The sequence below is a fragment of the Colletotrichum siamense genome (genome assembly GCF_013390195.1).
Source record: "Colletotrichum siamense strain Cg363 chromosome Unknown KSG_Cg363_contig02, whole genome shotgun sequence".
NCBI classification, from domain to species: domain Eukaryota; kingdom Fungi; phylum Ascomycota; class Sordariomycetes; order Glomerellales; family Glomerellaceae; genus Colletotrichum; species Colletotrichum siamense.
The window spans coordinates 7,395,531-7,409,048 of record NW_023501015.1 but is presented as its reverse complement, the minus strand read 5'-3'; the positions used below and the strand labels follow the sequence as shown (position 1 = coordinate 7,409,048).

At 42.4% G+C, this 13,518-nt stretch overlaps 1 protein-coding gene across 1 annotated transcript; it reads right to left on the bottom strand.

Moving 5' to 3' along the window:
• Positions 1 to 3,583: 3,583 nt before the first annotated feature.
• CGCS363_v003963 (Bloom syndrome protein-like protein) lies at positions 3,584 to 8,614 on the bottom strand (the record flags this gene model as incomplete). Its single annotated transcript, XM_036635812.1, has 2 exons — positions 3,584 to 8,165; positions 8,217 to 8,614. The coding sequence occupies 2 exons, from the start codon at positions 8,612 to 8,614 to the stop codon at positions 3,584 to 3,586; spliced, it is 4,980 nt and encodes a 1,659-aa protein (XP_036499679.1).
• Positions 8,615 to 13,518: the final 4,904 nt, after the last annotated feature.

The following is a 13,518-nucleotide window of genomic DNA, read 5'->3' as shown; positions in this document are numbered from 1 at the left end:
CCTAACCCAACCTACCCCTAACCTAACCCTAACCCTAACCCTAACCCTACAACCCTAACCCTAACCCTAACCCTAACCCTAACCCTAACCCTAAAACCCTAAAACCCTAAAACCCTAAAACCCTAAAACCCTAACTCTGTAACTGCTGTTCTAATCTCGTAAATTTTCGTAAACAACAAAACCACCCCTATCTCTGAAAATATTCCCTATCTTCATCTTTAATTATGACTATTCCCTCTGCTCTGGCCTTAACCCTAATCCTTTCACCTGTCCCTAACCTTGTTCTTTTATTCTATCCCTAACCCTTTCCTTTCATCTAACCCTAACCCTTTCCTTTCATCTATCCCAAACCTTGTTCTTTTATTCTATCCCTAACCCTTTCCTTTTATCTATCCCTAACCCTTTCCTTTTATCTATCCCTAACCTTGTTCTTTTATCTATCCCTAACCTTCTTCCTTTCTCTATCCCTAACCTTTTCTAATTCCCCTGTCCCTAACCCTTTCCTGTTGCTCTCTCTCTATCCTCTCTTACTCCTAACCCTAAACCCTCTTAAAACGCCTTTACTATCTAAATTCCTGTTTTTGTATTTTCCCTTGTCTCTGCTTCGCTCCTGCTTTGTCTCTATCCCTCTAACTCTTGCTTTGTCACTAACCTCTTTGCTATATACTAACCCTACCTTTTTTTTTTCTCTTCCTTCTTCTTTCTCTCTCTTGCTCATCCTTTATTCCTTCCATCTGTATCTTTCTCCTCCTAATTCTTTCCCTTGGACCTCTGCTTTAATTCTCGTTCGTCCTTTATATTGTAAACTACCCCCTTCTAAACCTTACCTCTTCCTTTCTACTATCTCTTCCCTTTTATATCTTCACGCCTTCTCTTATCCTGAACTTATACTTACGGTTTACCTTACTATATTTTTATCTACCTCTTTTAAACTTGAACTTGTTGATTATTTTTACTCCCTTTCTTCCCTAACCCTTCTGTCCTTATGTACTGAAATATTCTCCTTGCGATGAACTCCTTACTTTGATATCTCCTCTATCTACTTATTATCAACCCCTCCCCTATCCTAAACTGATTCCCCTGTACTCCTGCCTACTGGTAAAATGTGTCCTGCTTCCCCTTCTTACCATGCCCCTGACCTTATGATAAAATGGTTGTCTTTGGAACCTTATTCGGCTTGTTCTGTGTTAATTTATCTGGTGCTTACTATTCCTCTATATCTTGGTGTTATATAATCTGTATATATTATGAACTTGGAATTCTCTATAATGCTGCCCATCCACTTGTATCTGAATGGGAACTTTTGACTCTGGCTTTGGACTGGAATCTCTCTCTCTCTCTTATTTATGCCTGCTTATACTAACTACCTTACTTTATTAATATAAACACCCCTCTTGTTTTTCCTTTACTTTATCCTTAACTTTTATCCCTACTCTATTTTGAACTTTTTCTCTACTCTAACTCTTACTTTTATTTCTGCTCTGTTTCTAACTTTCTATTTCTACCCTATCCTTAACCCTTTTCTTTTAACCTATCTCTAACCCTCTTCCTTATTCTAACCTTTACCTTTACTTCTGCTCTAACCCTAACCTTACTCTTTTAACTTATCCCCTACCTTGTTCTCTACCCTATCCTTGACTTTTATTTTTACTCTATTTCTAACTTTCTATTTTCGCCTTGTCCCTTACCTTTTCCTTCATTCTAACCCTCACTTTTATTTCTGCTTTACTTCTAACCCCTTTCCTTTAACCTATCCTTTATCCTTTTCTCTGCTCTAATTCTGCCCTTTATTTCTGCTCTATCCCTAACTCTTATTCCTGCTCTATCCCTCACCCCCTTTTTCTTTTACTCTATCCTAACTTCTAATCCTGCTCTATCTCGAACCCTTTCCTGTTGACATATCCCTAACCTTAACTTTGTACGATCTCTGACTTGCTTATGCTCTCCATCTGTGGGTTGCTATATGAACCTTCCTCCTTCTTTCTTACCTAACTCTGTTTACTTATTATTCCTCCTTGTTATCCTGTCTGTGTATGTTTCCTTTCTCCCTCTAACTCCTTTCTTCCCTTTCCTACTCTATTATATATATTAACTATCTACCTTATGAATCTGCTATCTTTCGTTTGTTACTTATTAACTTCTCCTCTCTTACTTACTCTTCTAACCTTTTGGTTTATAACCTTTCTCGTGGTACATAACCCTTGTTTTGTGAATAACTTATAACTCTTTTTTTACTATCTTACTCCCTTATCTCTCTCTCTATTTACTCTCTAATCTTCTTTATAACGACTCCTATACTCTTACGAACTCGCCTCTACGGACGAACACCTTACTACTCGGCCCTTTTGTTATACTATGCTACTATGCTATCTAATCTAAAACTGGTCCTGTTATCTTCAACTCTGTATCTGTCTATATTATGCTTATATTCCTATGTTCCCTTTTCGCTCCTCTCCTTGCCCTCTTTACTTTTGTCTCTTTCTCTGCTCTTTATATTCCTCCCGTCTTCCCTATCCCTTCTCTCCTCTCTATACTTTACCCTTCTTGCCTCTACTTTCCTCTGCTCCTTGGATCCCCCCTTTCTTGTTGCTTGCTAATTGTATGTCCCCTCTATTATCTGTTTCTTAACTCTATCCCTCCTGAACTTTGCTTTATTGCTGACTTCTATTTCTGCCCTATTCTTGACCCTTCTGTTTGCTGTATTCCTGACTTTGATTCCTACTCTGACCTTAATCCTTCTCTTTAACCTATCTCTGACCTTTACTGTGTACTAACCCTGGCTCCCCTATACTCTACCTCTATGGGCTGCTAAATGAATCTCCCTCCCTCTCTTTTACTGAAATCCGTTTTTTTACTTTTCCCCCCTTGGTCTTCTATCTGTTTGTATTTCTATTTCTCTCTGTCTACTTTCTTTCTACCTCCCTTTATCTTTAACTACTGTCTACTGTATAAATCTGCTATCTTTGGTATGTGATTCTTTAATTCCCCCTCTCTTGCTGACCTTGCTACCCCTTTTTGGCTGTAATCTTTCTCGGTGTACTCTGCTCTCTTTCTATAACAAATCTTTTACTCTTTCCTATTATCTTAATACTATTCTCTTTCCCTCTGCTTGCCCCCGAATCTGCTTTATTATAACTCCTATACTCTTACTAATTCGCCTTTGTTAACGAACCTCTTACTGTTCTGCCCTTTTGTTCTGCTATGCTATCTAACCCTAAAACTGGCCCTGAAATCTTTAACACTACATCTGTATTATATTCACGCTCTTACATCCCCTTTTTACTTCTTTTTTTTCCCTTCTCTCCGGCCCCTTTCTCTGCTCTTTCCATCCTTCCACTGTTGCCTATACCTTTTGCTGCTCCTTGTATTCCCCCCTTCTTGCTCCTTGCTCATGATTCATCCCCTCTGTTACTCTTTGTCATCTTCCACCTCCTGCTCTCTTGTGCTATTAAATCTTTCTGTGTGAAAAAACATCTGATGCTCTGTTTTCTATTATCCTTTACTACTATACTTCCCTACTCCCTACCCTAAACTGTCGTACTCCTATGTACGGCCCCTACTCGCCCCGCCTTGCCCTGCCTGATCACCCCTCTGCTACGCCCTCTACTGCCTTCTGCCACAACTGGCTTGTCAACCGGCACAACTTGCTTGACTGCACCCCTCCCCATTGGATCATCTGCCCTAACCACTTATATACCTCCTTCTCGCTCGACGCCCACTCCTCTAACCCGTCCGCTCTGCGCATCGCCCTCACCGTCTCCTCGTACACCCTCGACCCCACACCGATCGTTGCGACGGCGAACATCGTAACCATCAACCCTTGGTACTGGCATGAACCGCCCTCGACCTCCGTGAACCGCCCGCCGTCCTCGCCCAACGGCTCCCATCGCCGACACCAACCCTGCGGCAATCCGCAATGGAAACAACTGCTGAAATTCTCCATCATCCGTCCGTCGAACATGGCCTCTTCCATCTGCCTCCTGTACTGCGCCGTCCACCCCCACGCCTGCTCCCCGCGGCCTGGGCAATCGTCTAACGTGTGCCCGTCGCTCTCTCTCCGGCGTATCCCGCAATACGTGCACCGTCCCGCCCACCGCGCCAACTGCTGCTTGAACGTCTCCCCCTCCTCCCCTAACCCTGAACGCTCTGCCCTGGCCTGCCACTGGCGGAACTGCCTGGCTTGCTGACTGGTCTCGAACGCGGCCCTGATCTCTTCGTCTTCTCTGGCTCCATGTCCCTCTCTATCCCCGTCCTTGTCCCTATCCATATCTCCATCCCCGTCGTCTACCCACATCACCTCCGACGCCCTCTGCCGGCATATGTCGCATGCCTCTTCGCCCTCCTCGCACCCTGGACGGTCCACCCGCCCGTCCATGACCTCGTCTAACACAATCCGCCGGCATACCTCTCCCCTGATGTATGTCCTTGTTGACACCTCCCATCCCCCTCCGGCTGCCCTCCCATCTTTCTCTGCCTCCCCTGCCTCCTTCTCCTTCTGCTTCTCCTTCTCCTTCTCCTCCACGGCTGCCCTACTGCATATAACAACCGACCGGCTTGGCTGGCCGTCTCGCCCGGCACGCCCGCTCTCCTGGACGAAATCCCGCAACCGCCGCGGCATGCCCGCGTGGACCACCAACCGCACGTCCGGCACGTCGATGCCTAACCCCAACGCGTTCGTCGCCACGATGACGCCCCCATCGGCGCCGTCGCCCATCCTCCACGCCTCCAACCTCGACGCCTTGTCCTCCGTGCTGCCGATGCTGCTGTGGAACGCTGCGCACCCCAACGCCTCGGCCATCCGCTCGACGCCCTCGATCGTGCTGCTGTACACCACCGCCTTGCCGCGTGGCTGCTGCCGCAACCAATCCCTGACCTCCTGGCAACCGCGCTCCTCGACGGCGCTCAACTCGCCGTCCTCACCCTCCCGACCTGACCCTAACCCTAACCCTGACTCTGCCCGGCGCCTGTGGCTTGCCGCACCACGACCACGACCACGACCCCCACCCCCTGACCCTAACGCAACGACAACAACCCCATACTCGATATTCCTCCGCGTCGTCGCCTCGCGGAACACCCGCACCCGCTCCTGCCGGATCCCCGTCACGGCGAAAAACTCCCGCTCCTCCGCCGGCGGCAACGTCGCCGTCAAACACACCAACTGCGCCCCGAACTCCTGCACCGTCCGCCCCAACGCCCGCAACGCCGGCCGGAACCCCCTCGACCCATCCAACACGACGTGGCACTCGTCCAACACCACCCGGTCCAACTGCTGCCGCCGCTGCAACCGCCCGACGAAATCCCGGAATCCCTGCGTGACGGCCGACTCGGGCGTCACGAACACCACCGTTGCTGCGGCCGTGTTGGCCCGCCCGCCGCCGCGCCACGTTGTCGACGCCAACCCCGACCTCGAACACCGCGCGTCCATGTCGGTGCGCAACGCCACCAACGGCGTCACGACGATCGTCACCCCGTCCGGTGCGCAATACGCCGGCAACATGAACGACAAACTCTTGCCGCCGCCCGTGCCCGTCACCTGCACGATCGGGTCGTCCCCGCGCATGATCGACCGGATGACCCGCTCCTGCTGGCCGCGGAACGCCGCCCGCGGGTCCCCCATCATCTGCCGCAACTGCCCGCCGGCGTTGGCTAACTGCAACCGCGTGAACCGCCGCCGCCGCTGCCCTTCGAACTCCTCGTCCGCCGCCGTCGTCGCCGTCCGCCGCCGCTTGGTGGGTGCCCCGCCGCCCCGGTCCTCCGCCCCGAACCCCAACAACCGGTGCCACTGCCGGCTGACGGCCCGGAACCTGTCCCGCAACGCCGCCGTGCCGAACGGTGCCTCCTGGTACAACCGCCCGTATATCATCCCCGCCACGTGCGTGCCGTGCCCGGCCTGCAAATCCAATGCGCTGTCCTCGACGCCTATGTCGTCGTCGTTGTCGTCGTTGTCGTTGTTTTTGTCGTCTGCCCGTCCGAACGCCTCGTTCAAATACCGGTTGGCGATGGCGACGGCCATGTGCCGCCACCCGCTGATGTTGATCTTGCTGCCGACCAACCGCTCGCTGTGCTGCTGCATGATCCGCCTTGCCTTGTCTGACGTCCACAACCGTTCGTCCGTCCACGGCGCCCGGCCGGGGGTGGCGTTGGCGCTCTCGTCTGTGATGGTGTTGTCACGGGCGTCGTCGTCCTCGGTGTTGTCACGGGCGTCGTTGTCCTTGGTGTTATTGCGGCGCTCGTCGCCCCTGGTGTTATCACGGCTCGCCTCGCCCGCCGCCCTGCCCCTTACAACCACGTCGTCCGCCCATAAAAATGCGCTCTTCCGGTCCGTCTGATGGATGATGCCTCCTACCTGCTGCCAAAACGGCAACACTAACCATAAATACCACACCAACAACTCGCCGACCTCGCGCGGCAAATACCGGTGTATCACCTTGGCCGTCCCCGTCTGGCGGTAATTCTTGTGGTACGACGTGACGAAACATATCATGCCGTCGTGTGCGAACACGTTCCTGACCCCGCCGTTGGCCGTGTTGCTGTGTCTGATGCCTGCTAACTCGGGCGCCCGCGCCGGCTGCCCTGCCACCATGTGCATCAACATCCACAACCGCTCCCGGAACGATTCCAACGCCTGTCTGTATGCCTGCACCGTCCTCTCGCGGTATGGGTGGTGGCTATCGCTGCGGTTGGACGTGACCTCCTCCGCCTGTCCTGCTGCTGCTGCTGCTGCTGCTGCCACTGCCGCCGCCGCCGCCCCTCGCGTTGGGTCTAACCACGCCCGCCGCCGTGCCTCCGACTCTGCGATGCGCCGTGCGATCCACCCCTTCCCCTTGCCCACCCACGCCTCGTTGCGGTCGTCGTGTAAAAACGAATACCCCGGCCGGTCCTGGCTGTGGTCGTCGTGCATGCTGTCCCACCTGATGGCGGGCAACGCTGCTGCTAACGCTGATCGGCCTCCGTACCCATCGCCGTGCCCGTCCCTGTCGGGATCATTATCCCTATCCCCATCCCCGTCCACCACCGCCAACTGCGCCAACAACGTCCGCGCCTCCTGCGCTACCCCGTGGAACATCTCGGCCAACTCGCACACCCGCACCCGCACCCGCCGGAACGATATCCGGTCGCCGCTCCAATCCACCATCCCCGGCGCCACCGTGTTAAACCGGATATGCATCCCGTACGTGCGCGCGTCGTAAATCCAATTCATCGCCCTGGGCTCGTCGTCCGGCCGCCCGGGCATCCGCGTCATGAACCGCCGCACCTTGTCGCGCACCAAATGGAACACGCTGCTGGCCTCTTCGTACGCCGCCTCGGCCCCTTTGGTCGCCGTCAACGCCACCACCTCGTCCTTCCGCTCCAACCACGCCTGGTACACGACGAACATCTTGGCCACCTTGATCACGGCTGAATAATTCGTCGTGTACTCCGTCGCCTGGTGCCACCCGCCGTCCTCGCGGATGCCCAACACCGCCAACGCGCCGATCATCGCGCTCTCCTTTTGGCTCTGCTTGTACGGGTCCTCGATGATGGCGATGATGGCGTCCAAACACATCCTCTCGACCTCCTCCGCCTGCGCGGCCTGCCTGCTGCCGACATCCGCCTCGACACGGCTGGTGAACGCATCCCACAACGACCCCTGACGCATGGTGAACCGATACGGCGGCCGCTCGCGCTCCGGCCACTCGTCCATGCGGAACCATATGCTCACCATCTTACGCCAAACCTCCTTGTACCGCTGCCACGTGTCGTCCTCCATGCGGTTGTCGAATGGCCGCACCGGCTTCTGGCCGATCTCCTTCCGCTCCGCCTCGAACAACACGTCGTGCCCGACCTTGTGCGGTGCTGCTGTTGCGCATGCCTTGTCGGCGACGCTGTTGAACACGGCCCATATGGCCTCTAACGTCTCCTCGCCATCCTCAATTGGTCGCGTGGCCTCCTGTAACTGCGTCTTGTTCAACCCTTCCAAATCCCTCGTCCACCCGACGCGGTACAACCACCCGTTCGGCTCCAACTTTTCGTCCACTGTACTGACCTCCTCGCGCGCGTCGGCCTCGAACCGCTTCTCTTGGTTCTCGTGCAACGTGACGAACCACGCCGTGTCGTCCGTCCCCGGCCCCGATGGCTCGCTTTGAACGGCCACCCCTAACCCCCGCCCGACCTCGAACCATCCGCTTGCGGCCCGTGTTAAAAAAAAACGCTGGCATGGCACGCCTGTTGTCCACGGCAAATCTCTGACTGCCGTGGCTTTCTTGCGCACATTGCCCCCCTTCTGCCAATCATTCGCCCACCGGTGTTCTGCCCGGCAATGCTCCTGCATGTTTCGCACGCGGCGGCACACATAACGGCATGCGTGGCAACGCAAACCGTCCGCCCGGGGCGGTGCGATATGGGCAACTGGCTCGACCGTGGGGTCTGGGTATTGAAACGACTGCAAATCGGCCTGGCTGCGGATGATGCCGGGAATATCGCCGACTAATCCGGCGACCTTGCTCCTGGCCTCGGCGGGGATTGACCGATGGTTATTCCGCAAATGCGCCGTGGCTTCGTTGGCTAATACGGCGTACTGACATAATGTGCATATCAAAATGGAATACTGCGTGTTGTGGACGAATGGCTCCATCTTTGGCATGTATTGGTTACTTTCTTCTATCTACTGTTTATGACTGGTTCCTCCTGTCCTCTCTTTATAAACTCACCTTCCTGCCCCTTAATTCCATATACTTTCTCCTTGATCTACTTTCCTCCCTGCCTACGTTCCATCGCTCGGTCGGGCTTTCTGGCCTGGCTGATGGTCCTGTTATATAATTGGCTGGTTAATGCGGGGATTCGGACGACATCACAAAAACATCTACTACCCTATTCACCTATTTCTGGACTCATATCACGGAATAAAACACTGAGAACTGGGTTCCTATAATTATACCGATTGTGGCTTTAATTGCATGCTACTTTTACCTATTTTACTACGGAAAATCTCAACGGCTTCCACCTTGCTGTGAACAACGGTTTCCGCCCTTGTCTCAACGGACCCACCTAATTCCATGGTGGGGCGTTCAATGGCTTCCGACGTCAGCCATCGTGGACGTGATGTTAGCAACACTAACTATAAATATTATACTAATAACTTACTAACCTCACATAGTAAATACTAATATATCACCTTAGTTATCCCTATCTAATAGTAATTCTTATAATATAATATAATAAAATAAATTATACTATTATATATAAATATATTCTTAACCCTACTATTAGCTATATTACTATATCTAATACCTACTAACTTAGGCACTTATACTAGCTACCCTACTACTATATATATTAATATCTATAACTACTCTTAGAATAATTCTAATACCTATCTATATACTTATACTATTCTCTTATAATATAAATAGTAATTATTACTATAATTAGATATTACCTCTTTTACCTCTCTTATTACTACTACTATTATTATTACTACCTCTTATGTTAAGTTTAACTATACCTACTACTATACCTCTAACTCTATAATATATTATATAGTCTACCCTTTCCTCTTACTTATTTATACCTTATTATAGTTATTATATAAAAATAAATACTCTAGCTAGTCTTAGCTATAGTTATTATATATATTATCCTACCTAATAGTAAGTAATACTACTATTAATACTAATTAGCCTCTATACTTATTACTATACTTATCCTTCTTAAGATTATTATCCTTATCTTTATACCTATTTATTATTACTAATTATACTAATAATAATTATACCTCTTATACTAACTTATAGAATATCTCAGCTAACTTATATACTTATACTTATACTTATTAGAATAATATTTAATTACTACTCTAATCTATTATCCCTAGCGCTATTATATTAAACTAGATATATATCTTATATATATATATATTATAAATCTAATTTATTACTTTAGGCTTATTATCTAGCTAGCTAGGTATCTATATTATAAACTACTATACCTTATTACGTACTAAATAGAATATACTACTAGCTACTTTATATACTACCTCAGCCCCTTTAGTTACTATTAATACTATTACTTTATCCTACTACTCTATTTATACTTAATATATAATAAATATCTTAGCTACCTTAATTATAGCTAAATAATTTATTATATACTTTATTACCTAATACTACTTACTATCCTTATAGATACTTAACACTACTAACATACTAATTATTATGCTCTCCTTCTAGCTCTACTTATATAGGTCTTTAATAATAGTAATAATAGCGTCTAAATATATCCTCTTAACCTCTTCTACTTATATAGCTTACTTACTGCTAATATCTATTATAATATAACTAGTAAATATATCTTATAATAACCCCTAACATATAGTAAACTAATATAGTAGCTACTTATAGTCTAGCTACTTATCTATATAAAACTATATACTTACTATCTTACGCTAAACCTCTTTATACTACTACTATATATTATCCTCTATATAGTTATTAAATAGCTATACTAGTTTTTAGCTGATCTCCTTCTGCTTTACCTTAAATAATATATTATACCTAACTTTATATAGAGCTACTATTATATATACCTTATTAGTAATACTATTAAATATAGCTTATATAGACTATAATATCTCCTTATTATCCTTAATTAGTTATATAGCTTCTTATAACTATATCTTATTTAACCTTTCTAAATTCCTTATCTACTTAACGTAGTATAACTACCTATTTAGCTCTAACTTTTTATCTATTATATTAACCTCCTTATATATATTAGCCTTAAACTACTTCTATTAGCTATTATATAATATAATAAACTATACTATATTATCTATCCTTAGCTTTAATAGCTTACTTCTAATAACTACCTCTAACCTCTACTTAACTTTAAACTACTAGCTCTTAGTATATAATAAGAAAAACTATTAGTATAGTACCTCTATTATCTATAGTAAATCTCTTACTACTATAGCCCTTTTCTATATATTACCTCCCTTCTACTAATTATTCTACTATCTATATTCTACTTAGTAATACTCCTATATATTCTATATATAGTAATATATATAATAGTATAAATAGTAATATAATCTATTAACTTAAGGTAGTATAATATAGGTAATAGGTTTAACTATAGCGTCTAAGTATTAGAATAACTCTAATTCAGCTTAGCTATAAATAATATTAGTTATATTACTAACTAATCTAATAACTTCTACCTTAGCTTTAGTAGTAATTAACTAATAGTAATTATATAAATATACTATAACTTTATTAGCTACTACTATATATTTATATAATATATATATTAAAATAGAATACTATATATTATAAATAAATAGCTCTATCTTTAGCTATATATATTAGTTACTTTCTTCTATTTACTATTTATAACTAATTCTTCTTATCCTCTCTTTATAAACTTACTTTCCTACCCCTTAATTCTATATATTTTCTCCTTAATCTACTTTCCTCCCTACTTACGTTCTATCGCTTAGTTAGGCTTTCTAATAGTCTTATTATATAATTAGCTAGTTAATATAGAAATTAAGATAATATTATAAAAATATCTACTACCTTATTTCCCTATTTCTAGACTTAAATAATGAAATATAACACTAAAAACTAGATTCCTATAATAACTTAGTTTATAGTTTTAATTATATGCTACTTTTGTCTATTTTACTCTAGGGAATCTCTATAGCTTTATACCCCCTCTATATACTAGCTTTAACCCCCCCTCTCCCTAGCCCTACTTTTAATCTTAGTAGTAGCTATAATAGCTTTAATATATAGCTGTTATAGATATAATAGTAGTTATAGAGGATAACTATTATTATATTAAGGAGCTTATATTTTATTAAATATTTAAAGCTACTTCTAAAGATTAATTATATTATTTATTAGCTAAATATAATATTAAAGCTATATTTTTACTAAGTAATATAGTATAAAAAGCTAAAAGATTAATAGAGAAGCTTAATAAAGCTTAATACTTATAACTAGCTTTTTTTATAAAGTAATAAAAAAGTATTATTAATAAATTAGTAGGGATAAAGATTATTATTATATAGATATAGATCTATATATAATAATATAAGCTATAGAAGAAGTAAATAGAGTTAAGAAGTATTTTCTAAGAGAAAAAGCTTAAATTACTTAAGCTATAAGACTTCTTAAAAAAGAAAGCTTTAATACTTAATAAAGAAAAGAGGTAAATAGCTACTTAGCTACTTATTTTATAAAGAAGCTTAATTTAAGAGAGGGAAAGAAATTTATAAACTTAATTTATAGGTTTATTATACTTAGAATTCTTATTAAAGTTTTTAATTTAAGTATTTTAATATTTTTACTTAAGAATATTAAGTTATAGTATAAATAGTTAAAAAGTAAAAAGGATTATAAGATTTTTAGGTTTTAAAAGAGGAAAAAGATAGAGTTAGTTTATTATATTTTAGTAGAAAGATTACTATTTTTATAAGATCTTTATAAAATAATAAAGGAAAGTATTATAAATAAGGTTAAAGTTAAGAAGAACCTAAAAGTAATATAAGCTTTATAGTAGATATAAGAGGGAAAAGAAAAGAAAGAGGTATTAAACTTATTATTATTAGCATTTATATAAAGTATTAAAGAGAGAGATATTATAGAAATTAAATAAAAAGACTAAGAAGAAAAAGAAAAGTAATTAAAAGATAAAATTTAAGTATAAAATATATTATTTTAATTACTTTTAGTAATTAAAAAATAAAGCTTAGGTATAAAGTATATTATTTTAATTACTTTTAGTAATTAAAAGATAAAACTTAAGTATAAAGTATATTATTTTAATTACTTTTAGTAATTAAAAGATAAAGCTTAAATATAAAATATATTATTTTAATTACTTTTAGTGATTAAAAGATAGAACTTAAGTATAAAATATATTATTTTAATTACTTTTAGTAATTAAAAGATAAAGCTTAAGTATAAAGTATATTATTTTAATTACTTTTAATAATTAAAAAATAAAGCTTAAATATAAAGTATATTATTTTAATTACTTTTAGTTAAAAAATAAGGCTTAAGTATAGAGTATATTATTTTATTTACTTTTAATATTTAAATAATAAGTTAATTATATTTTTTTAATTTTAAGCTTTATTAGAATTAGAGTTATTTTAATTTATCTATAAAGAGAAATAATATATATTTATTAAAATACTTTATTATATTATAGTTATAAAATATTAAATAATTAATTTTAGGAAAAGGATATTTTATATTAAAATTTAAGTTTTAAGTACTTATTATTTATTATTTTTCTTAAAACCTAACCCTTTATACCTTAAGTGATAAGCTAGTGCTAGTATTATTTAGATTATAATACCTCTTTAAAATACTTATATAAATTAGTAGTTAGTAATATTATTATTAATTAGTTTAAACTAAGTAGGTTACTATTAATAGTTTAAGATTATTTAAACTTAGATTAAACATTTATTAATTTAACTTAATATTATATAAGCTAGAAACTTAGCTAAAAAGAATACCTTATTAT